The 25,225-nt window shown below is 64.2% G+C and overlaps 1 protein-coding gene across 5 annotated transcripts; it reads left to right on the top strand.

The window, feature by feature from the left end:
- The first annotated feature begins 2,510 nt into the window (after positions 1 to 2,510).
- ADGRL1 (adhesion G protein-coupled receptor L1) lies at positions 2,511 to 23,102 on the top strand. 5 transcript variants are annotated; one of them, XM_040990675.1, is made up of 23 exons: positions 2,511 to 2,694; positions 4,373 to 4,586; positions 6,082 to 6,191; positions 9,012 to 9,026; positions 12,280 to 13,080; positions 13,605 to 13,919; positions 14,382 to 14,485; positions 14,790 to 14,975; positions 15,093 to 15,131; positions 15,265 to 15,448; positions 15,595 to 15,717; positions 15,889 to 16,106; positions 16,224 to 16,394; positions 16,644 to 16,853; positions 17,148 to 17,368; positions 17,465 to 17,531; positions 17,714 to 17,805; positions 18,394 to 18,562; positions 20,948 to 21,076; positions 21,195 to 21,291; positions 21,387 to 21,515; positions 21,631 to 21,648; positions 22,079 to 23,102. In XM_040990675.1, the coding sequence occupies exons 1-23, from the start codon at positions 2,625 to 2,627 to the stop codon at positions 22,828 to 22,830; spliced, it is 4,434 nt and encodes a 1,477-aa protein (XP_040846609.1). In that variant the 5' UTR covers positions 2,511 to 2,624; the 3' UTR covers positions 22,831 to 23,102. The 5 variants fall into 5 exon arrangements, with proteins under 5 accessions (XP_040846609.1, XP_040846610.1, XP_040846611.1 ...); XM_040990676.1 differs by lacking the exon at positions 9,012 to 9,026; XM_040990677.1 differs by lacking the exon at positions 2,511 to 2,694 and having other exon boundaries at positions 4,384 to 4,586; positions 9,015 to 9,026.
- The last annotated feature ends 2,123 nt before the right edge of the window (positions 23,103 to 25,225 follow it).

Genomic DNA, 25,225 nt, shown 5'->3' with positions numbered 1-25,225 from the left:
TGATGGCAGCTGGCGTTTCCCAGAAACGACATCCAGGAGAGCGCCCCTCCCCCTGAACGCCCATTGTGGACTGTGTTTGGTTGTGCTTATGTTGCGTTCAAGGTAAGAGTGGGTAAACTGTCGCCTAGGCCAGCAGCATCCCACATCCACGTGTGGATCTGAGTCACGGCTGATCCAGCTCATTGCTGTTGCACCTGGGGAAACCGCCAAGGATGGTGGGAGACCCAGAAGAAGCTCCTGGCTCCTGGCTTCGGATCGGCTCAGCTCCGGCCATTGTGGAGCTTCTTCTGGGTCCACGTGAGTACAGGGACCCAGTACTTGAACTGCCACCTGCTCCGTCTTCTCAGGCCACAAGCAGGGAGCTGGGTTGGAAGTGCAACAGCCAGCATGCGAACATGTGCTCGGATGTGAGATGTTGGTGGACTTTGCAAGGGGCAGCTTAGCTGCTGCGTTAACAGTGTAAGGGCCAGAGGAATTTGGGGTCCGTGTCTAAAGCTCTAGTCCCTGGAATGTGGTGCTGGAGTCCCCTGGGGTACAGAGAGATCCAGAGGTTAGTTCTGTGCAGGGCACCTGCTGCGGTGGGCACCTGCTGGGGTGGGCTGGGGAACCTGCTGCGGTGGGCACCTGCTGGAGTGGGCTGAGGCACCTGCTGGAGTGGGCTGAGGCACCTGCTGGGGTGGGCTGGGGCACCTGCTGGGCTGGGGAACCTGCTGGGGTGGGCACCTGCTGGGGTGGGCTGGTACACCATTGACTGACTTGAGGGATTTGGGTTTGAGGTGGTCGGGGTTGCAGCCCCTCGTGCATGTGTAGATGGAGTCAGCAGGCTGTACAGTGAGCATGGACTTGCGGCGTAACCAACATCCTGATGCCTTGGGTTGGCTGGAAGGAGTGAGTTAGGGCCTTATGGGAACCGGGGCTTGACCTTGGAGGTGTTAGTTTAAAGTCAAGGTGCACACGGGTGTAGGGCAGCGCTGGGGGCTGGACCCCTGGACGTGGCATCCTCTGTGTTGTTACCAGCCTCACTCTCTTCCAGCTCCAGGAGGGTCCGTGAACCTGAGGGCATGGGGTGAGACAGTGGCAGGGAGTATTCTTGCTCCTCTGTCTGCGGAGGGCACCGTGCAGGGCTGTGCAGGTGGCTGGTGGTCTGGCTGCAGGTGGCAGTGCCAGGAGCCAGACAGCTGGACTAGGGATGGGAGGGTGTTCAGGACTGCGCCAGGTGGAAGCCAGGAGCCTGGAGCTTCTTCTGGGTTCCCCACGTGGGTTCAGGGGCATCCTCCACTGCTTTCCCAGGCCATAAGCAGGGAGCTGGATTGGAAATGGAGTAGGTGGTGTTTGAACTGGTGTCCACATGGGATGCGAACATGCACCCAATCCTAATCTTTATTAAGAGGGTGGGGGTGACCTGGTCTTCCCCAGCAGTGGTGCTGGAGGGCCAGAAGTGGGCAGCGGGCAGGCAGAAAGCCTCAAGTCTCACTGAGGGAGTTGACCCTGGAGGGAATGGGTGGAGGAGAGTTGCTACCGGTGGGTCCTGGTACGGTGCCAGGGCAGGGTGGGGTCTGCAGCTTGAGGGGCCAGGTGGGAACTTTGCTGAAGGCAGGGGGCAGGGAGGGGGGAGGAGGCGAGGCATGGGGCTGTGTGTCGGTAGGGAACAGGCTCAGGGAGAGAGTTGGGGTGCACAGAGTATGCACCCAGTCCCGGGGTAACATGCCCTGTGAGGCAGGCTGTGGTCTCCACAGGGGGAGCAAGCGTGGAGGGTGAGGAGGAACCTGGACTGCAAGGGGCTGGGGGCTCGGGGCTCGGTTGGTCATGTCCAGGAAAGAAAGAGGCAGCCCGAGGGGTGAGAGAGACAGAGGTGAGCGAGCGGCTGCAAGTGACATGATGGGGACCCAGCTCTGCCCCGCCCCAGGAGAAAAGATGACATCTATCGCCCAGGGCACCCCTCCACCAGGGCACAGCACCCCCGTCCACCCGACTACCTGGCTCCAGCTTACCCCCAGGGTCTCCCCCCCGCGAAACGGAAAGAGAGGGGACTCAGGCGTCCCTGGCTGCGGCTCCATGGCGCCAGCCCAGCCTAATTAGTGAGCAGAGCGCCAGCCAGTGACAGGAAGCAGAGAGCTGGGGGCACCCGGCGCTTGCGATCTCGCTTGAGGCCCAGGGAGGAGGCCGTGGCGGGCGCTGGCACACCTGGCGGGACCCGCCTTGGCAGGAGTGCGTGCGGGTCTCTGGTCAGTTGTAGGTGCAGTCCCCAGGGACTTCCGCTAGGCGTAGGGGTAGGAGACCCAAAAGAGAGGTCCTGGCGGGGGACAGGGGGTGACAGGTGCAAGGGCGGGGGCAGCATGACCTCTGGTCCCAGGAGGGTGGCATCCAGAAGCTTCAGGCTGGCAGAGGGAAGCAAGCAAGGGCTCCCGCACCCCCCCCTCCCCCCGCCCCGCCACCCTCACCCTGCTCCCCACCATCCTGGTTGGCCAGGGCTGGTGGGCAGCCACCGGTCACTGCCTCACTCTCCCTGCCCTGTGCCCTCCCAGGCTGGTGGGCCAGGCCGTGGTGCCCGCCTGGTGATGTGGGGCGAGGCCCCTGGCACAGGCCACTGAGAGCCCCGGACGGACGTGCCGCTGGCTGCCGCCATGGCCCGCCTGGCCGCTGTGCTGTGGAGTTTGTGTGTCACCGCCGTGCTGGTCACCTCGGCCACCCAAGGTAGGTGCTGGTTGGGGGTCCCCTGGGACAGACAGGCCAGGCCCTCCCCTCGCTTGTGTGTGATTACAACTCTGCTCTCTCCCTGGGAAGAGGGCCTAATTAAAGCAAGTCCCACTGACGGGTATTTAAAAACAACTCATTACCCGGCCTGGCGATCCTGCCCGCTCACCCTCCTCGCCTGGCCTGGCACTCCTGCCTGCCTGGCGATCCTGACGGCTCACCCTCCTCACCCCGAGGGTGGGCAGGGTGAGGACAGCAGGGGCAGCTGGCCTTGGGCTCTTGTGCCCCCCTGCCCTGCTCCTCTCAGTGCCCCTCCCGCTGGCCCTGGACCATGACCCCTCCTCCATGTTCTCTGTCCACCCCCAAGGTCCTATCCCGCAGTCCCAACTGGGCCGGGAGGGGCGACTCCCACCCCCAGACCCATGTGAAGCAGCCCTCCACCCCCAGGCCTCCCTCCCAGACCCTGGGGAAAGGCTAAAATTAGCTTGGAAGGCAGATGGTGTGACAGGAACACATATGAGACTTCTCCCAGCCGGGACTCGTGGCTCACCCCAAAAAACCCCCTGGGGGTTTAGCTGCCATGTGAGCCCCCCTCGCCTCCCTCCAGGAACCAGCCCCAGGGTGGGGAGGTCAGATATCTGTGGCCATAGCTCTCCTGGGCCTATGGCCTGAGGTGCAAACCCATCCCTGGCTCCACCTTTGGCTGGCATCCCTGACTCCGCTCCAGCGCGTCTGGCATGGCCCAGCTGGCACTTGGGGTTCATGAGGGTGGTCTGTGTGGCTAAGACATCACCATTCTAACGACAAGGGTTTAGCCTTCCCATTGCTTTTTGCCCTGTTACAAGGGGACAGCTGGAGCCAGCCCACTGGCCCTGGGTGCTGGGTTCTGTCATGGCCCCCATGTCCACGTTCTGTGGAGACTGGCTCCTACAAGGAGTGACCTGAGTTGGGCCCTACCGGTCATCTTGGTGACCCTGGAAGTGTTTCCAGCCTAGAAACAGGAGGCTTCAGGGACCCAGGGCTGTCTTGGAGGATATGGGGTACCGAGTGAGTGCCCATTTTACAGATTGGAGAACTACTCCCTTCCCCAAGGCATCCACACGCTGAGGGATCTAAACCTGAGTATGCAGCCATTTTGGCCTGCCCCAAACTCCCTCCCCACCCCAATGGCAAGCTCACGGAGCCCTGGGCATCCCTGTGGCTCACCTTCCCTACTGGTCCTAGCAAAGTCAGTCTGTGGAATGTTCTAGAAGCACATGAGCAGGAGGCTCACTTTTTCCAAGGCCACCCAGATCTCTGATACCAACTGCAGGGATGGCGACGGGGAGTACCCCCAGACCACATTCCCAGCCTGGCGACCTTGGGGTCACATGATACCCCATCCACACATGCTGTGTAAATCTTTCCCAGCAATACTGAGCAACTCCCTACACACAGGCAGGATGGGTTTAGGGGGGAACCCTGAGGCCCATGGCCGGTGGTCTCCACTGTCCCTGTCTACAGCCACAGTCTGAGTTGCCCCAGATGGGGTGGGACGTAGGGTAGAGTTGGTTGGGCTTGCAAGAGATGCATGTGGAGGAATCATAAACGCCCCCCTAAGACCACCTCACACGGCAAGGGGGGCTGTGCGGGGGTGCTCCTCGGTGACCCCGGCCGCTTCCCTCCCGGCTCCCCGCAGGCCTGAGCCGCGCGGGGCTCCCCTTCGGGCTCATGCGCCGGGAGCTGGCCTGCGAGGGTTACCCCATCGAGCTGCGTTGCCCGGGCAGTGACGTCATCATGGTGGAGAATGCCAACTACGGGCGCACGGACGACAAGATCTGTGACGCTGACCCGTTCCAGATGGAGAACGTGCAGTGCTACCTGCCCGACGCCTTCAAGATCATGTCACAGAGGTGAGCGGCCCCCAGCGCCCCGCCGCGTCACCCTCCCTCAGAGACCGCCCCACCCTAGCCGCAGCTGGGCCAGGTGCAAGTGGAGGGCTCCTGGGGCCACGCATTTCTGTCCCCCCATGGGTCAGCAGGGGCCTGGAGCCAGGGCGCTCCAGCAGGGCGTGCAGCTGTCCGCTCTGCTCTCCGTGTCTGTGTCTGACATGCACACTGGGCACTTGCTGGGTGCTGGCCACGTGTGTGTCCACCAGCGTGCCCCCCACCCCTTCCGCTGGGCCAGGGGAAGGGTTTTTTTTTTTTTTTTTTTTTCCCCACAAATGGCTGTAACAGTCAGGTCGGAACTGGGCTACATCCAGGAACCTGGAATTCCATCTGGATCTGCCACATGGCTAACAGGGACTCGGGCACTTGGGCTGTCCTCTGCTGCCTTCCCAGGTACCTTAGCAGGGAGCCGGAGGGGAAGTGGAGCAGCCGGGACTTGAACCAGCGCCCACGTAGGATGATGATGCATCAGGCAATGGCTTTACCTGCTGGGCTTCAGCACCGGTTCTTGGGGCAGCCTCTTTAGGGAAGAGGTTCAGATCAGGGAAGACCCCCTTTGGCTGTGCTAACTGCACCCTAAGATGTTGGAGAGGCTTGTCTGGGGGCAGTCCTGGTGGGGACTTCCGGTGAGGCCCTGAGACCCCTCCAGGCTTGGCCAGGAAGTGGGGGCCTCCTATTCTGTGTCCTGACCACAAGGGGCAGCTGTATCCCGTTCAGGTGCTGGTTGGAGCTCCGGGCTGCTACTGTATTTCCGGTCTAACTTCCTGCTGATGCTTCGCTGAGATGGCCATAGTGGCGACTACCCCCCAGCCCCAAGTCCTGGAGGCTTCGGCCTGGCCCTGGCGGCTGCTCGGGGAGGGAGCCAATGGCTGCACGATTCTCTGTCTCCCTTACTGTGAGCCTGCTTTTCAAATAAATATATGTTTTTTCTTAATTGGAAAGTCAGATTTACACAGAGAAGGAGACAGAGATGAAGATCTTCCATCCGCTGGTTCACTCCCCAAGCAGCCGCAACGGTCAGTGCTGAGCCGACTGAAAACCAGGACCCAGGAGCCTCTTCCGGGTCTCCCACGCGGGTGCAGGGTCCCAAGGCTTTGGGCCGTCCTCCACTGCTTTCCCAGGCCACAGGCAGGGAGCTGGATGGGGAGTGGAGCAGCCGGGATTAGAACCGGAGCCCACATGGGATCCTGGTGCCTGAAGAAGGTGGATAAACCAACTGAGCTACTAGCTCCAGCCCCGATAAATCAATAAATCTTAGGAACAAATAAGCAGTAGATCCAGGGACAGATGTCATGACGTCAGGGATGACAGCAGGCATGGGGCAGGGTAAGACCCACACGGGGTCTCCAAGTCCAAGTCTCTAGCTGCGAGGCGCCCTGGCTGGGCTCAGGGTTGTCTGTTGCCTCCTCCCCAGGTCCGGGCAGGCTTGGCTCAGCAGCCCCTTCTCTCTCCCCGGCAGGTGTAACAACCGTACCCAGTGCGTCGTGGTGGCTGGCTCCGACGCCTTCCCCGACCCCTGCCCTGGGACGTACAAGTACCTGGAGGTGCAGTACGACTGTGTCCCCTACAGTGAGTTACCTTGTTCCTCGTGGGCACGCGGGTTACCCCCTCAACCAGACAGTGCCAGGAGGAGACCCCTGGACCACCACCACCACGCATGTGTACACCCGTGTGGGGCTGGGCCCCCCCACTGCCACCTTTGCTCCCCAATCCGCACAGTGGCGGGGAGGGGCCTGTGACCCGCCCCAGCCCACTTCCTTCACTAGGTCACAGACACCTCCCACCCACTCAGCCACACTGCCACTTGGTGCTTGGCCTGCGGCCCCTTCTCCTCTCATCCCGGCTCCCTCTCGGGGCCCTCCCCCTGCACTTCCCACTGGAGCGTCAGGGGGACCCTTATGGTCCGAGACACACCCTCCCCCACCCCCAGACCTGCCAGATCCGGTGTGTGGAGGAAGGACCGGGGGTGTCTTCAGCAGATCTCACATCCTTTGCTTGCTCTCTGTCCGCTGACTGCTGCAAAGCCATCTTGGTGCCCCCACCCCGGACCCCAGCTCCTCGGGAAGCCCTAGAAAGATGAGTCTGAAGTGCCTGGCCAAGGGAAGCGGGCCAGGACAGGGCATCGCATCCCCCGCACCCCACCTTTCGCGGCCCCTCCCGTCTTTGCTACCTTCTTCCCGCCTTCCTCCCCAGTGGCCCTTCTCCCACCCGACTTGGCAAGCGAGGCCCACCTGAAGGTGGAGCCTCCAAGGCAGGAGCCTGGGGGAAGGCCAGGGCCAGGAGGGTGTCTGAGCAAGGGGACAGGGGGACAGGGGCCCCTGGAACGCCCCCTTCTCCCTGTCCACCCCCTTCACCCTTTGGTTTCTCCTCGCAGGTGGTGCTGCTGCCCGGATCCTGGGGGAGCCGGGATTGGTCATGTGTTTTTATAACCTTCTACTCTTTCATTCCTTACCCTTCACTTTCAGCACCTAAGGCCTTCAGCCGCAGCCACCAGCCGCTCCCCAGAGCCTCCGCCTCGCTGGGGGGCAGCAGGAAAGGAGGAGGGAGGCGGCCAGCCAAGCGTGCAGAGCTGGAGCTGGGACTGGGGAAGGGGTGTGGAGGAGCCAGTGGGGAAGACTCCATGAGCGGTTGGGCCTTCCTGGTGGGGTCTTCATTTTCTTGGGCCACCACAGCGGGAGGGTAGAGTCCAGGCGATCCCTGCATGAATGGCTTTTGACGCCCCCAGCCAGCCAACGAGGGGTGGGCGGCCAGGAGTTCACTCGGAGTGGTTCCAAAGGACTTGGATGTGCCTTCACCGCACCCAGCCCGCCCTGGGGTCTGGTTCAGGATGTGCTTGGTTTGGGGGTCACAGGTCCAGATGCTGGCCACCTGTGGGAGGGCGAGTCAGAAGCTTCGGTCCTTGTAAGGTGCAGCGGCCATGCGCAGACTTCCCAGCCTGTGGCCTGGCCTGGTCTCTGCCTCGATGTCACTGCATTTCCTGTCTGCACATAGGATCTTTTGCCATCAGCAGTCAGACAGAGCTGCCACCTGCTGGCGTAACTGGCAGCTGCAGGCCCGCAGTGGCCCCTGGCAGGGCTCAGAGCTGGGACGCTAGCACAGGCCCAGGGGCAGGTCGTCTCCAGGAGCAGGAAGCCAGAGTGCCCAGGCTTTCTGGGTACCAGGTCTGCCTCTCAAATAAAGACACCATGACGGCTGCCGGTGGGAGGGAAGGGGCGTGGGGAGGAGATGGGGCTGGAGCCCGCCCGGCCCCACGAGCACCCCCTGATAGCCAGGCCCTGGGTGAGGCACCGGGGAGGGGAACCCAGGCCCGGGAGGGGGTGGGGCAAGCCCCTGGCCAGAGGCGCTTGGAGGGCAGATGGCCGACAGAAAGCAGGTGGAAGATGGCTCGGTCAGGAGTGGGCAGTGGGGAGAGGAGGGTCTTGGACACTGGGTCCCCCACTTGCTGGACAGGCCCCAACTAACGCTGGATTTGCCTTGCAGCACCGTCTTAACAGCCTTTTTCTCCCCCAGGTGCAGGCAGGGGTGGGGCAGACGGGGCGGAGGCCAAGTCTCGGGCCTGCCCTATGGGGAGGAGTGGGATGGGGTGGGTCACATCCTCTGGCGGGAGCTGTCTGTGCCCCCACCTACCGTCCAGCCCAGTTTGTGTCCCTTGCCCTGATTTCCCTGCCCCCTGCCCCTGCCTCTGGCGCTCTCTCTTAAGAGGCCCCGGTGCACCTGTCCGTCCGTCCGTCCGTCCACCTCTGTCGTTCTGTGTTGGCGTTTTCTGAGGGCTTGCGGAGGGGAGGGGTTCCCGCCAGACTTTGAGTGAGGCTGGCACAAAGGGAAAGGGGTTCAGTCTCTTTCCTTGGCTGGGAAGGGGGCCCAGTCAGCCAGAGACCCAGGACCCCTTCTCCCTGGGGCCTCCAGTTCAAGCCTTGGGCGGCAGGCAGGGTGGGAGGGGAGCCAGGCCAGTTACTCTACTGCCCCCACTGACTGGCCTCCCTCCAAAGCAGAGCCTGCCTCCCAGCTGGGGCTCCTCCTCCCTGCACCCCATGCACCCAGGGGGGTCCGCCTGCCTGCCTGCCTGTCCCTCCTCCAACTCCCCTATGTCTCTTCACCCAGTCCCTGTTGTGTGTGTCCCCCTGTCCCTCCAATGGTCTCCCCTGGCACCCCTCTCGCCCCGCATCCCCCAGGAGGGTTGTGGGGGTGGGGGCGGGAGTGGGGGCTGCAGAATGGGATGGGGAAATAGGAACAAGGAAAGAAGAGGAAAAAAAAAAATAAAGAAGGGGGCGTGTGGCCAGAAAAAGACAAGAAAGCAATTTAATCTCTTTTTTTTTCTCTTTTTTTCTTGCACATTTTTTTTTCAATTTGTTTTCTCTCTCTCTCTCTCTCTTCCGATGCTTAAAGTAGAAGTGGAACAGAAAGGTAAACGGATTGTCACCACTGCTGATCCTAACTCACTCTTGGTTCTCCCCGTTCCATACTGATGTGACCCCTCCCTTCCCGGCCCCCACGGGGTCCAGTCAGTGCCCCCGCCCGCCCCGCCCCGCGGCGCGCCCCGTGAGGCTGGCCCTCCAGAGGCCTTCGGCAACCCCGCTCTCAACTCCAGCAGGATTCTCTCTCTCTCTGCTTCCCCGCCCTTCTTCTATCTTTGCCTGTCTCTCCTGCTCCCTGGCACCTGCAGGGAGCCTGGGCGCCCCCCACAGCCCTGCTTTCCCTTTTGTTTCCCTTAGGAGAAAAGTGTGTAAGACTCCAGGGCGGGTGGGGAGGGTGGGAGGGGGGTCCTTCCCGGCCCAGCAGCCCCGAGGGGCGAGCTGTGTCCCCCCCTCTTTCTCTCTCTCTCCCCTGTCACCACCACCTCCTTTGGTAACCTGTTTCCGGTTGGGGGCAGGGGGCGGGGCCACATTTGTTTTTTTTTTTTCCTGGGGTCGGGGGGAGCAGCTCCTGCTGGCTGGTCACCTTCTTTCTGGTTTGGCATTTCAAAGGCCCTGAACTGCTTTTGCACATGGAACGTCACTTTCTCTCCCTACACCCCTGACCCTGCCCCGACTCCTGACCCCACCCCACTCCCACCACCCCCTGACCAGCTGGGGATCCCAGCCACGGGTGGGGTGTCCGCTGTCCCCAGCAGCCCTGGGCTGGCGGGGCTGGGTCTCCTGGAGGGGAGGGTGGGCACACGGGTGGGGGCGGCGTGTCTTGAACTTGCAAAGCTGCAGTCAGGGTTTCTTCTGGGCTGTTGCGGTCTGAGGACCAGGGGGCAGAGCGGAGGGGGTGGGCCCTCAGCCGTGATCTGGGGACCTCCACTGGCACCATCATTTCTGGCTGAGAATGCCAAAGGCTTAGGGTGGGGCCGGGGACGGGGCTGGAGGAGGAAGCCTTTCTGGATCCCAAAATGACGGTGGCCAGTGGAGCATCCTCTGAGGGAGGTGGGGTGGGGTCCCCCTGAGCTGCTCCCCTCCCCCCACCTCGGGCCTGGCCTCAGCACCCTTCCCCCGCCCCCCCCCCCCCACCTCCTGGCCCCTGGAGCCTTCCCACTCTTCCGGCCACTCCTTCTTGCAGGCCCCATGGTCGGTCAATTGGCAGCAGCACGGATCGCTCCTCTTCCGGGGACTGGGGGAGGGGGGGAGGTGTTGAGGGTTTGGTGTTGGGGAGGGGGTTTCCTTGCCACCCAGATCCGTATCCCCTTTCCCTGGGGTTGACCTCTAACTTTATTTTTCCTTCCCCCCACCCCTCCCCTCCCGAAGCAGCCAAGGCTGTGAGGCCGCCCACCGCCCAAGCCCTTGCACCCACACAAATGCACGCCCAGACACCACAAGCCTGGCGGGGGCGGGGGACGAGGTGGGAGGGAGACCTCCTGGGCTGGACGGAGGATACAGGTCCCCCCATACCTCCCTGGGCATCGGGGACTGGGACGTGCTGGGACCCTCCATTCCCTTCCCCTGAACAAAAATCAAATTAAAAAACAAAAAAATCTTCCAAACTGGACAGGCCCTTGGCTGCTCTGTGCCCGGGAAGCCTGGGGGCCAACCCCGCCAGTAAGCATGTCCCAGCCCTTCCTGTCCCCACACCTCCCTTCCCCCACCCCCACCCGGGGCTGGCCGCTTGGGTGCCAAGCAGGAGCAGAGAATTCACTGCAGACCCACGCCCCCCTCTCACACATGCACCCCCACACACCCAGGCCCTGGCCCTGGCCTGGCAGGGAGGGAGGGACACTTGGGCATGCCATCGCTGTAGGCGGAGGAGGGGGCCTGGCCACACAACACTGAGCCCAGCACAGGAGTGAGCGAGGCCAGGAGTCCGGTGGCGCTGGGGCGTGAGGGGCGAAGGGTGGGCCGGCCGGCGGCGGCCAACGAGATGCAGTTGAGGTTCTCCTCCTTTTCAGGGAATGGGGGGGTGGGGCGGGGCCCCCCACCTTTCTGACATCAGCGCTGCCTTGGCCTCTCCTCCCGAGCCGGGGATGGTCGCAGGTAAATCGGGGTCCGGGGTAGGGGAGGTGGTGGGGGACCTGGTTGGGGCGGGCTGGGTCTTTATCCTAGCTCCTGGTTCCCCCCACCCTTGCCCCCTCCGCGCTGGACCTGGGACTTGCCCCCTCGGAGGGACCCTCAGTCGGGCCCGGGCCTTGGCGTGAATTCTCTGCTCACCCCTCTCTTCCCCCTAGCTCTAACCCTTTCTTCCCAGGTGGTCTGCAGCACCTCCCTCTCGGAGCCAGGACCTCACCGAGCACCCCCCTCCAAACCCCACACTCTCCCCCTCCCCTTGTCTCTCTTCCCTCCGTGCAGCTCGCCTCCCCCCACTCCCCAACTCTCCCAGGGAGTCCGTCCCCTCTCTCCTGTCCCCACCCACCCACCCCAACCCCTGTGCACCTGTGTCAGCTGAGCCAAACCCGGAGAGACCCTGCCGGCTGGGGGTGGGGCCAGGCGCCAGGACCAGGGCGGGCTTCGACCCTAAACTTCTAGCCTAGCCCCGAACCACCTTCTTTCTGGAAACCCCTTGCTGGGGTTAGGTTGGGGCTGGGGTGGCACAGTGAGTGGAGCAGATCGCCTCTGGAAGGCGTTCCTGATACCCACACTGGGCATTCCTTGGCCAATTTTGCAGAAGGAAGAAAGTGGAGTTTTAACCTGCCATCCCCCCCCCCAAAGAGGGGGGGAAAAAGGTCCTGGTGTGGTTAATACACAGTTGGGGAGCCCTGGACCCCAGTTCTCTCGTAGGACACAGAGAGCAGGGAGGAGGGGCCGGGTGCTAAGCCCGGACCGGCAGAGCCAGGAGCCACCGGAGCCTGCGGGGCGGCCTGCCCCACCTGCTCTTGAATCACACAGGACGCGCCTGGGCGGGGGGGCTCTCGCCAAGCCCCTCGCCCCCAGCCCGTGGGGTCTCTGGCAGCCAGGAAGGGGCGAGGGGCACTGCCTCCGCACACTAACCCTGTTCTTGATGGCTCCTAGGCTTGCCAGCTCCAGGGAGAGGGGCAGCTGGGCGGGCGGGGGGCCCGGCCTGGAAACCCCTTTCCCATCACCAGCCCTACCAAGGAACCATGACTGCAGCAGCAGGAGGGGACGGCCGGCTCCCCCCGGCCGCGTGTGACCAACTCGCCTCTCTCTTCCCCCCTCTCTCTCTCTCTCTCCTCCCTCCCTCTCTCTCGCCTGCCTCCCTGCCTGCCCACCCACCCACCTGCCCGGCCCAGTCTTCGTGTGCCCGGGGACCCTGCAAAAGGTGCTGGAACCCACGTCGACGCACGAGTCGGAGCACCAGTCGGGCGCATGGTGCAAGGACCCGCTGCAGGCAGGGGACCGTATCTACGTCATGCCCTGGGTCCCCTACCGCACGGACACGCTGACCGAGTACGCCTCGTGGGAGGACTACGTGGCCGCGCGCCACACCACCACCTACCGCCTGCCCAACCGCGTGGACGGCACGGGCTTCGTGGTCTACGACGGCGCGGTCTTCTACAACAAGGAGCGCACGCGCAACATCGTCAAGTACGACCTGCGCACCCGCATCAAGAGCGGGGAGACGGTCATCAACACGGCCAACTACCACGACACGTCGCCGTACCGCTGGGGCGGCAAGACGGACATCGACCTGGCCGTGGACGAGAACGGGCTGTGGGTCATCTACGCCACGGAGGGCAACAACGGGCGGCTGGTGGTGAGCCAGCTCAACCCCTACACGCTGCGCTTCGAGGGCACGTGGGAGACCGGCTACGACAAGCGCTCGGCCTCCAACGCCTTCATGGTGTGCGGGGTGCTCTACGTGCTGCGCTCCGTCTACGTGGACGACGACAGCGAGGCGGCCGGCAACCGCGTGGACTACGCCTTCAACACCAATGCCAACCGCGAGGAGCCGGTGAGCCTGGCTTTCCCCAACCCCTACCAGTTCGTGTCCTCCGTGGATTACAACCCGCGCGACAACCAACTCTACGTCTGGAACAACTATTTCGTCGTGCGCTACAGCCTGGAGTTTGGACCTCCCGACCCCAGCGCCGGTGAGCAGGGGCGGGGGGGGCGGCTCCATCGCAGGAGGGAGGGTCCCAGGTAGGGGAAGGGCTGGGGGCGTCCCAAAGCCACCTTCTAAGCGGGTTACGGTTTGTGAGAGGAGGTAGCCTAGTCCCTGGTGGGTCAGGATGCCACTTGCTTATTCCAGCGTTTGAACGCAGGCTTCCAGTTTCCCGAGCTCTGTGCACACACACAGGTCTCTCCTAAGGGCTTGGCTGTGGCCAGACCAGCTCTCGGCAGAGCGGCCCCTACTGACCCTATTCTCATTTCAAGCCGTCTTGCTGCCTTGGGCTGGCTCTGAGCACCTGCCTATACCGGCCTGATGTACAGACCGGGAAGGGCGTGGCCAGACAGAGTGGGGCGGCGAGGGGAAGAGGGGATGCGCTTGGCAGCCCACCCAAATGAGTTTCTGCCACCATTTGTTCCTTCACCAGAGACCATGGGCCTTCCCCTTGGAGCCCTGCGATGCTTGGACTCAGAAAGACCCTGTCTCCCTTCCCCTCTCCTTTTCCAGGTCCAGCCACTTCCCCGCCCCTCAGCACGACCACCACAGCGCGCCCCACGCCCCTCACTAGCACCGCCTCCCCGGCTGCTACCACCCCGCTCCGCCGAGCGCCCCTCACCACGCACCCGGTGGGTGCCATCAACCAGCTGGGGCCCGACCTGCCTCCGGCCACGGCCCCAGTGCCCAGCACCCGGCGGCCCCCAGCCCCCAATCTACACGTGTCCCCCGAGCTCTTCTGTGAGCCCCGAGAGGTGCGGCGGGTCCAGTGGCCGGCCACCCAGCAGGGCATGCTGGTCGAGAGGCCATGCCCTAAGGGAACGCGAGGTGAGTGCCCAGGGCCTAGTCATCTGCCGTGCGGTCGGCCAGGGGAAGCGTGGACGGTATTCCCTATCCAGGAGCGGGCTAGCCTGTTCATCCGCTGCACTGGGACCTGGATATCCCTGTCTGTCCACAGGGCCAGGCTCGCATCTCCTGCAGGCCCTGTGGGGAGCCCCTTGATACTGGGGGGGCTGTGGCAAGCGAGGTGCTTGGGCGCTGGGGATAGGGCAGGGTGCTGGGGGTGGGGGTCATGCCAGGAGAGGGGCTTTGTGAGGAGGGTGTGGCTGGGGGCAGGCCAGGGGAGGCAGAAGTGAGCCCCGAGGGACCCCTCTCGCGACTGTCAGTCCTGCTTCATGGCTGTTTCTCGCTGTCCCCCCTTCCTCCTGTCCTTTGCTCGGTCTCTGCCCTCCTCTCCTTCCCGCTGGCTCCCATGTCTGTCCCACCCTGTGTCCGCATCTCTCCCTGCAGGAATCGCCTCCTTCCAATGTCTACCTGCCCTGGGGCTTTGGAACCCCCGGGGGCCTGACCTCAGCAACTGCACCTCTCCCTGGGTCAACCAGGTGGCCCAGAAGGTACCAGCAGCTGCCACCCCCTTGCAAGCGGGCTGGCACGGTGGCTTGGGCCTTGGGCACGGGACAGCCAGGCTCAGGCCACACCCCCACTCCACCCCCACAGGGGCAGGGCGAGCAATGGGGGAGACTGACAGGGGCTGGCAAGGCTGGACGTCACAGCTGCAATGCCTTACTCCTTGGCTGGCATGGGGATGGAGGGTGCTGAGCTTCCTGGGTCCAGGGAAGCAGGGAAGGGATGACAGAAGAGGAAGGTTGGGGTGGTCCCTGACCAGTCCTGGGGGTCCCTCCTTGCCCACATCCGCAGATCAAGAGTGGGGAGAATGCAGCCAACATCGCCAGCGAGCTGGCCCGCCACACGCGGGGTTCCATCTACGCGGGAGATGTCTCCTCGTCTGTGAAGCTGATGGAGCAACTTTTAGACATCCTGGATGCGCAGCTGCAGGCGCTGCGGCCCATCGAGCGCGAGTCGGCCGGCAAGAACTACAACAAAGTGAGGCCTGGGCCTGGGGGTGGCGCTGGGGAGCGGCGGCCAGGGGCGCCCCCAGAAGGGAGGTCACTGGGGGGCCCTGGGACAGCATCAGCTCATCTCACCCCATCTTGCCCACAGATGCACAAGCGGGAGAGAACTTGCAAGGATTATATCAAGGTGAGAGCCGGAGGGGTCCCCGCCAATGCCCGTGGGCTCCAGCGGCCAGAGGGGGACCAGGGTTGAGCGGGGAGGTGGAGAGGAAGGCAGGCGGGGAGCTATCCCTACCCCAACCACCCCTTACCTGGCACAGGCTGTGGTGGAGACGGTGGACAACCTGTTGCGGCCCGAGGCCCTCGAGTCCTGGAAGGACATGAATGCCACGGAGCAGGTGCACACGGCCACCATGCTGCTGGACGTCCTGGAGGAGGGGGCCTTCCTGCTGGCCGACAACGTCAGGGAGCCTGCACGCTTCTTGGCCGCTAAGCAGAATGTGGGTGAGTGGCAAGGTTCCCTGCCCTGGGCCTTGGATCTTAAGCCTGCTGCTGCTGCTGCTGCTGCTGCTGCCGCTGCCGCTGCAGGGCCCCTGGCTGGGGGAGACAGACCCCAACGGACTGTGCCCTGCTGTGCCCCTTTCCCACAGTCCTCGAAGTCACGGTCCTGAACACAGAGGGCCAGGTGCAGGAGCTGGTGTTTCCCCAGGAGTACCCGAGCGAGAACTCGATCCAGCTGTCTGCCAACACCATCAAGCAGAACAGCCGTAACGGTGAGCAGCCTGGCAGCCCCCTGCTGTGGTCTGTCTGGTAATCCTGTGGGGAGAGCCTGGGTGCTGTCACGGCAGCTCGGCCTGGGGAGGCTGGGTGCCCCAAGCCGCTTGCCTGGCCCGTGGCCCGGACGGAGGACGGCTGGCACATGCGCTGTTCCTGTCTTCCCCCAGGAGTGGTCAAGGTTGTCTTCATTCTTTACAATAACCTGGGCCTCTTCCTGTCCACGGAGAATGCCACAGTGAAGCTGGCGGGCGAGGCGGGCACCGGTGGTGGTCCCGGCGGCGCCTCCCTAGTGGTGAACTCGCAGGTCATTGCGGCATCCATCAACAAAGAGTCCAGCCGTGTCTTCCTCATGGACCCTGTCATCTTCACCGTGGCCCACCTGGAGGTGAGCAAGGCGTCCCCCATACACACACACACCCCTCCATGCATCATTCCCCGGGGGTTGGTGAGCTCCGGAGGATGACGACTGCCTGTCTCTGACGCTCCGGCCACTGCCCACCAGGCCAAGAACCATTTCAATGCCAACTGCTCGTTCTGGAATTACTCGGAGCGATCCATGCTGGGCTACTGGTCGACCCAGGGCTGCCGCCTGGTGGAATCTAACAAGACACACACCACCTGTGCCTGCAGCCACCTCACCAACTTCGCCGTGCTCATGGCTCATCGCGAGATCGTAAGCTTGCAGCCTGAGGAAGCGGGGCTTGCCTCTGTGTGTGCGTGTGTGCACAGGCTGAGCGTGCCTGGAGCCTGCCTCTGTGCGTGTGTGCACAGGCTGAGCGTGCCTGGAGCCTGCCTCTGTGCGTGTGTGCACAGGCTGAGCGTGCCTGGAGCCTGCCTCTGTGCGTGCACAGGCTGAGCGTGCCTGGAGCCTGCCTCTGTGTGTGTGTGCACAGGCTGAGCGTGCCCGCCCCTGTCCCCACAGTATCAGGGCCGGATCAATGAGCTGCTGCTGTCGGTCATCACCTGGGTGGGCATCGTCATCTCCTTGGTGTGCCTGGCCATCTGCATCTCCACCTTCTGCTTCCTGCGGGGGCTGCAGACCGACCGGAACACCATCCACAAGAACCTGTGCATCAACCTCTTCCTGGCCGAGCTGCTCTTCCTGGTTGGGATAGACAAGACTCAGTATGAGGTGGGCGGGGCCTGGGGTGCTGGGCGGGGCTTTGGTCCAGGGGTGTGCCCAGGATTATGAGGGTAGGGCCCGGGTGAGAGGGGCGGGGCCTTGGTCCAGGGGCGGGGCCCGGTTTGGTGGGCAGGGCCTTGGTCTGGGGCGGGGCCCGGGTGTGGGGGGCGAGGCCCTGCTGTGCGGTGGGCGGGGCCCGGTGTGGGGGCGGGGCCCTGCTTGCGGTGGGCGGGGCCTGCCTGGTGCCCTGCAGAAGCCCTCACCTGCCTGTGGTCTGTGTGCGCCTCCCGCTGCTGCCCACAGATCGCCTGCCCCATCTTTGCCGGCCTCCTGCACTACTTCTTCCTGGCCGCTTTCTCTTGGCTCTGCCTGGAGGGCGTGCATCTCTACCTCCTGCTGGTGGAGGTGTTCGAGAGCGAGTACTCCCGCACCAAGTACTACTACGTGGGCGGTTACTGCTTCCCAGCCCTGGTGGTTGGCATCGCGGCGGCCATCGACTACCGCAGCTATGGCACCGAGAAGGCGTGAGTGTCCCTCCCGTGTCCCCCCTCACAGCCTGGCCAGCGCTGGCCCCCATCGGCCCACACCCTCGCTGGACTCGGGCCCCCTTTCCTTTGCAGCTGCTGGCTCCGGGTAGACAATTACTTCATCTGGAGTTTCATCGGGCCCGTCTCCTTCGTTATCGTGGTAAGCTGGAAGGCGGGCACCCCAGACTCCCTACTGTCTTGCCCAGGACCGTTTAGAGTGAGGGACCTGAGGAGGCAGGGTGCAAAGTGTGCCAGGCCTGGGGTGCCCCCAGCTCACTGAGGGAGGGTGTGTGGGGGTCGGGAGGACCCCTCAGCCCAGCTGCCCCCCTCGGCCTGCCACAGGTGAACCTCGTGTTCCTCATGGTGACCCTGCACAAGATGATCCGCAGCTCGTCTGTGCTCAAACCGGACTCCAGCCGCCTGGACAACATCAAGTGAGTGCTTGCTGCTGCCCCCCGACAGCGCAGGGCTCCCTGCTCACTCGGCCTGCCGAGCGTAGCCGTCGGGTGCCACGCGTGAGACACTCTTGGGACGCGGTGTCCCGTTCCCGAGTGCCTGGGAGGCAGTCCCGACTCCACGCCCAGGCCCGGATTGCCACTACCGCACACCCTGGCAAACAGTGGCTGGCCGCTCAAGTGCTTGACTGGTCCCAGCTGCCCACCAAGGGCTGGGCCGCTGGCTCTGAGCGTCGCAGTCCTTTGGGGTGGAATGAAGGGATGGAAGAATCTTCTTTTCTACCCTTCAGCTTTTCATTAGCATAGCAACCCTCTTGTTTTCGGGACGCACAGACCTGAGTCCCCTTCAGGATAATGCAGGCTCAGGGATCTTGGGGAGACCTCCTTCACCCCGTTCAGTCTTCAGAGCTTCAGTCCCCACCTGGTCGGCCTCCGAACAGCACAGGGTGGACCCCATGCGGGATGGGGGGAGCAGGAAGCAGACCCTGAGGGACCCTGCCGTGCGTGTCCCCCACGCCTCCCCAGGTCCTGGGCCCTCTCACAGGTGTTCTGTTCCCCTTCTCCCAGGTCCTGGGCTCTGGGTGCCATCGCACTGCTCTTCCTGCTGGGTCTTACCTGGGCCTTCGGCCTCCTCTTCATCAACAAGGAGTCGGTGGTCATGGCCTATCTCTTCACCACCTTCAATGCCTTCCAGGGCGTGTTCATCTTCGTGTTTCACTGCGCCTTACAGAAGAAGGTGAGGTGGCCGCCATCTCTTGGGGTCTGCACTGGACACTCGAAAGAGAGAGGGGCAAGGGCGAGTGGGGGACCCAGGTGCTCCACACATCGCCCCATGTGCAATGGCCTTGCGTCATAGGTGTTGGGGTGAGCAGAGTCCTGGAGAAACCAACTCACGGGCTCGGACAGCCTGGGGGAGTGCGAGGGTGACAGAGATGTGCTGGCAGGGTGCCCGCCTCGTGCTGTGGCCAATAGGCAGGGCTGCGGGAGCTCGGGGGGCACCACTCCGACAGGCAGGGCTGCTGGACGGAGCTCGGGGGCACCACGCCGACAGGCAGGGCTGCGGGAGCTCAGGGGGGCACCACGCCGACAGGCAGGGCTGCGGGAGCTCAGGGGGGCACCACGCCGACAGGCAGGGCTGCTGGACGGAGCTCAGGGGGGCACCACGCCGACAGGCAGGGCTGCGGGAGCTCGGGGGGCACCACGCCGACAGGCAGGGCTGCTGGACGGAGCTCGGGGGGCACCACGCCGACAGGCAGGGCTGCTGGACGGAGCTCGGGGGGCACCACGCCGACAGGCAGGGCTGCTGGACGGAGCTCAGGGGGCACCACCCCGACAGGCAGGTCCTTCCTCTCAGTAGTTCTGGGAACCACTGTGCTTTTGGTGGTGGGAAAAAGTTGCCTTTTCAATTGGAATCTTTTTTTTTTTTTTAATTGGCAAGGCAGATTTATAGAGTGAAGGAGAGACAGAAAGATCTTCCATCCACTGGTTCACTCCCCAAGCGGCCGCAACGGCCAGAGCTGAGCCGATCAGGAGCCAGGAGCCTCTTCCGGGTCTCCCACACAGGTGCAGGGTCCCAAGGCTTTGGGCCGTCCTCCACTGCTTTCCCAGGCCACAGGCAGGGAGCTGGATGGGAAGTAGAGCAGCCAGGACACAAACTGGTGCCTATATGGGATCCTGGCGCACGCAAGGCGAGGACTTTAGGCTACCGTGCTGGACCCCGGCTGCCTTATTTCTTATGGGTCTTGGTCAAAAATAGCCAGCTGTTTAGACTCACAAACCGTTCCCCTGCCAGCACTGCCACCCAGCACCGTGGTGAGCCCTGCTAGATGAACACGCACACACGTTCTGTTCCTGCAGCGTCCACCAACTGCAGGCCAGCAACAATGGGCTGCGTGTGAACGGCCCGCAGCTTTCTGCTAGCCGCACCTGGAATACCTGGGATTTGAACCAAGGGTGGCAGGCTGGCTCTCCTAGCACTGGCTGAACCTACTGCGCCCCCGTGGGCGGCCCTGGCACTCATGTTTGCACCCACATCTCTGCTAAAAGTGAAGCTCTGGGAGATAGGGGACTGTGCTACCACGTTCTGCAGTCTCCACCCAACGCTGAGCCTGGCTCCTTCCAGAAAGTTCTGCCGAGTGTGGGAATGGACGAGTGAATGAGTAAAGGAGAGGTGTTGGTGGGGGCAGCACTGCAGAATGGTCCCTGCAGGTGGAAGGAGGCAGGGCCCCCTGGGAGTCTGTTGGGGATCTGGTCACAGCCCTCTGCTGAGTCCTGAAACAGACAGAGGGGAGAGGGTCCATCATGTGGGCAGTGACCCCTGCTGGCTGACAATCCCATGGTGCGAGGGGGCAGGCCACCCCTGCTGGCTGACAATCCCATGGTGCCAGGGGGCAGGCCACCCCTGCGGGCTGACGGTCCCATGGTGCGAGGGGGCAGGCCACCCCTGCGGGCTGACGGTCCCATGGTGCAAGGGGGCAGGCCACCCCTGCAGGCTGACGGTCCCATGGTGTAAGGGGGCAGGCCACCCCTGCTGGCTGACGGTCCCATGGTGCGAGGGGGCAGGCCACCCCTGCAGGCTGACGGTCCCATGGTGTAAGGGGGCAGGCCACCCCTGCAGGCTGACGGTCCCATGGTGCGAGGGGGCAGGCCACCCCTGCAGGCTGATGGTCCCATGGTGTAAGGGGGCAGGCCACCCCTGCAGGCTGACGGTCCCATGGTGCAAGGAGGCAGGCCACCCCTGCGGGCTGACGGTTCCATGGTGCAAGGGGCAGGTGACGCGACCCCTGCAGGCTGACGGTTCCATGGTGCAAGGGGCAGGTGACGCGACCCCTGCAGGCTGACGGTCCCATGGTGCAAGGGGGCAGGCCACCCCTGCAGGCTGACGGTTCCATGGTGCAGGGGGGCAGGCCACCCCTGCAGGCTGACGGTCCCATGGTGTAAGGGGGCAAGCCACCCCTGCAGGCTGACGGTCCCATGGTGCAGGGGGGCAGGCCACCCCTGCAGGCTGACGATCCCATGGTGCAAGGGGGCAGGTGACGCGACCCCTGCAGGCTGACGGTCCCATGGTGCAGGGGGGCAGGTGACGCGACCCCTGCAGGCTGACGGTCCCCGTGGTCCCCAGGTGCACAAGGAGTACAGCAAGTGCCTGCGTCACTCCTACTGCTGCATCCGCTCCCCGCCCGGTGGCGCCCACGGCTCCCTCAAGACCTCAGCTATGCGGAGCAACACCCGCTACTACACAGGGACCCAGGTAGCCGGGCCGCGGGGCGGGGTGGGGGTGGGCTCTGACGGAAGGGTCCAGAACAGCGGGTCTCCCCCCCCCCAACCAACACCACACCCCACCCCCCTCACGTGGGTGCCGTCCTCAGAGCCGAATCCGGCGCATGTGGAACGACACGGTGAGGAAACAGACAGAGTCGTCCTTCATGGCTGGTGACATCAACAGCACCCCCACCCTGAACCGAGGTGAGAGGGCGTCCCGCCCGACTGTGCCTGCTCCCCTGGGACCTGTGCCTGGGGAAGGGAGGGGGCTGCCTGGTGACCTCTGATCCCTCACGCAGGTACCATGGGGAACCACCTGCTGAGCAATCCCGTGCTGCAACCCCGCGGGGGCACGAGCCCCTACAACACCCTCATCGCCGAGTCGGTGGGCTTTAACCCCTCCTCGCCCCCTGTCTTCAACTCCCCAGGTGAGCGCGCGGGGAGGGCGGGCGCAGGGAGGCGGGGCGGGCACCCTGGCAGAGAGGCGGATGCCCTCCGAGCTGACCTGGTCTCTTTCTCTCCTGTGTGGCACCTCACCTACAGGGAGCTACCGGGAGCCCAGTGAGTGTGACTTTCAACTTACTATTATTGCTGCCCAGTATTATTTTTGCATGACGTGTGACTCTCGGGCAGTAAGCGTGCTCAGGTGGGGAAGGGAATGAGGCAGATGGCGCAGAGAGGGACTGGCAGGCCAGGGGTGCTTCCCACACCCAGTGTGTCCATCAGTGGGCACCCGATCATGGCGGGGGGAACCCAAGTGATGGGCCTGGAGAGAAGGGGGACTCGGTCTTTACCCCCTACACACACGCACACCAGCCTCCTGCTGGGATGGGGTTCCCCTTCAGCCCTGGCACTGCAAGGACAGAGGGCAGGCAGGCCCAAGTCCCCAGGGCACTCACTTGGTGAGCCATGTGGGATGGGCTGCACCCTTGGGTGTGTAGACCCCTCCTCCTCCTCCTCCACCTGCTGAGCGCCCCCTCCTGCCCCGCAGAGCACCCCCTGGGCGGTCGGGACGCGTGCGGCATGGACACCCTGCCCCTTAACGGGAACTTCAACAACAGCTACTCCCTGCGCAGTGGAGACTTCGCGCCTGCGGACGGCGCGCCAGAGCCACCCCGAGGCCGGAACCTGGCGGACGCCGCGGCCTTCGAGAAGATGATCATCTCGGAGCTGGTCCACAACAACCTGCGGGGAGGCGGGGCTGGGGGTGCCAAGGGCCCCCCGCCGCCCGAGCCCCCGGTGCCACCCGGGCCACCTGGGGCCACCGCCGGTGAGGAAGAGGCGGGCGGGCCCGGGGGCGCTGACCGGGCTGAGATCGAACTTCTGTACAAGGCCCTGGAGGAGCCCCTGCTGCTGCCCCGGGCCCAGTCGGTGCTGTACCAGAGTGACCTGGACGAGTCGGAGAGCTGCACGGCGGAGGACGGCGCCACCAGCAGGCCCCTCTCCTCCCCTCCGGGCCGGGACTCCCTCTATGCCAGCGGGGCCAACCTGCGGGACTCGCCCTCGTACCCGGACAGCAGCCCCGAGGGGCCCAGCGAGGCCCTGCCCCCACCCCCACCCGCACCCCCCGGCCCCCCAGAAATCTACTACACCTCTCGCCCGCCGGCCCTGGTGGCCCGGAACCCCCTGCAGGGTTACTATCAGGTGCGGAGGCCCAGCCACGAGGGCTACCTGGCCACCCCAGGCCTCGAGGGGCCAGGGCCCGATGGGGACGGGCAGATGCAATTGGTCACCAGTCTTTGAGGGGACCTCACGGACCAGGGGCTGGCTGGGAGGGCACCCCGGGCCGGGCTCTGGTGGGAGAGGGGAGACCGAGGGAGGCGGTGGCTGGTGGGCCACTCTCTCCCAGCACCCCTCGGCCACGCGCCCTGCAGTCTCCTTGGGGGTCCCTGATGTGGGCTGCCCGAGGTGCCAGGGGTCACACACAGGGTTTCCCACCAGCCACACGCACCAGCTCTACTCGGGGTGGGGGGGGACGACGTGCAGTGAGGAGGAGCAGCCCCGGAGGTCCCTGGGGGAGCCCCTCCCCAGTCCTGCCCCAGCCTCGGGGCAGAGGTGGGGGCAGCTTCCCAAGGGAAGGGTGCCAAGTCCCCCTCTCTCAGCCCCCCACTATGGGACCTGTTGGCTGTTCCTTGGGGCAGCTGGGCCAGGAGGAAGCGGCGAGGGGGTGGGGAGGACAGGGTGGACGGACAGGCTCCTGTATTCCGGCAGTCCCGGGAGGGGCCCCCCAGGGTGAGGGGAAGGGGTCGGGGCGGGTGCCCCTGCAGCTGAACCCTTGCCCCTCGCCCGCTAGAGGGCACCCCTCCCAGACTGCACCCAGTGACCCCCTCCCTCCCTTGGGGCGACTCCTGACTGAAGCACAAGTCCCCACAGGGCCCCTTAGCCCACAGGGGTGGCCATATTCGGGGGTTCACAGTCCTGTGGGCTCAGCTACCCGAGGAGATTCCTGGGTGTGGATCTCCCTGGGGAGCGGGCTCTGGGCTTGGATCTTCCCCTAGGGGGGCCCTCTTAACCTCTTTTTCTCTCCTCCTCCTCCTCCCCGTTGCTGTAAATATTTCGACGAAATGGAAAAGGAAAAAAAAAAAAAAAAGACACACACACACACAAAAAAAAAAAAGGAAAAAAAATATCTCATCACTTGAAGCCACCGGGAGCCTGCGGCCACCGGGAGCCTGCGGCCCCCGGGCCAGCCCGGACTTTTCCCACCCCCCGGAGCGGAGCGCACCGCCAGCCAGGACTGCTACGTGTATGTGTGCATGGCGGACGGGCGGGCGTCCGGAGCAGCTTTTTACAATCCAGAGACAGACCACACAATCTCTCTCTGAAGCAACAGCGAAACAAAGAACTCATTTCCTTCCCGGCGCCCGCCCGCCCGTCTGTCACCTCCTTTCCTGCTCCGCCTGCCCGCCTCCCGGGGGCGTGTACCTCACTGCCTGCCCCAGGACCAGAGAGGCTTGTCCGCTCTCTCCCCCCAGCCCACCGGCCCATCCCCACCTCATCCCACCCCACGGGGGGTGGGGGGAGATGCCCTCACGCCCAAAGATGCTTCTGCCGAGAGCCCCTCCTCTATGGTCCACTTCTTGTATATTGCTCCTGGGGGGCCAGGAGGGGTTGCTGCGTGGTCAGGAGCCCGGGCAGAAGGGGCTGGCTGCCCATAACCATTTGCCCTCGCAGGAGGGACGAGGCAAGGTGCCAGGGCCTGGTGGTGGGGTGGTGGGTCAGGCCATCCGTGGCCTGTGGGGACCAAGTCCCGGGTCCCCGGAGTACCCTTGGGCCCCTTCCACCGCAGCCTGTCGGCCCCCTAAGCTTTGGGGTGGTGTCCCCCCCATCGCCCCGCCCACTCCGCGCCCTCTGTTGCCACCATTACCCCCACCCCGCCCCGGGGTGGCCCCTCTGCTCTGACCTCTCCCCGTCTTGTGCCCCCTTTTCTCACAAGTGCCATGAGTTTTCAAAAACATCTCTGGGTCTCAGCCTGCTGCTGCCATCAGCTTCTTTGGGTTAAGGGAGCGGGGCTCTAGGAAGGAACTGGGGGCGTGCGAGGGGTGGGGGTTGTAGAGGAAGGGGACAGGTAGGTGGCTGGAGGGACCCTTTTTGCTGCTAGAAAGCCCCCTCCCTTCTCCTGGGGAGCTGGGGTGGGCTTGTCCCCATCACCTAGGGGAGAAGGGGTCAGACCAAAGACCAAAGGTGGTTTGTCCCGCGCAGCGGAACAGGTGTAGGGAGAAGATGGGGTGGTGTACCATCTGGGGCTTTTTTCTGGTCGGAAGGCTTAATGCATTTTGCCAGAAGACTGCAGGCAAGGTCTGGACAGCAGGGGAGAGCAGGGGGCAGCCCCTAACCCCAGCCAAGGCTCTAGCTCCACCTCGTGGTGTGGGGGCGGCCAGAAGTTCCCCCGCTAAGAGCTGGCGCAGAGCAGGACAGCTGGGGGGCATCCGCCCAGCTCAGACACCAGTCAGTGGTGTCTGGGCAACCGGGCACAAAACGGGGCAGAGGCGTCTTGCTGCCTCCTCCTTCTCTGCTGCCCACCCCCTTCCATCTCTCCGATTCATTTGACAATCAAGGGGAGAGAGGCTGGGGCGGCCGGCCGCGAGCCTCGCCTGCCCAGGTGGGTTGCGAGGCCCTGGCAGCGGCGTGGCAAGGT

The sequence above is a fragment of the Ochotona curzoniae genome, unplaced genomic scaffold (assembly GCF_017591425.1).
Source record: "Ochotona curzoniae isolate NIBS_2020 unplaced genomic scaffold, NIBS_Ocur_1.0 contig_605, whole genome shotgun sequence".
NCBI lineage: Eukaryota > Metazoa > Chordata > Mammalia > Lagomorpha > Ochotonidae > Ochotona > Ochotona curzoniae.
This window is presented reverse-complemented; position numbering and strand designations above follow the sequence as displayed.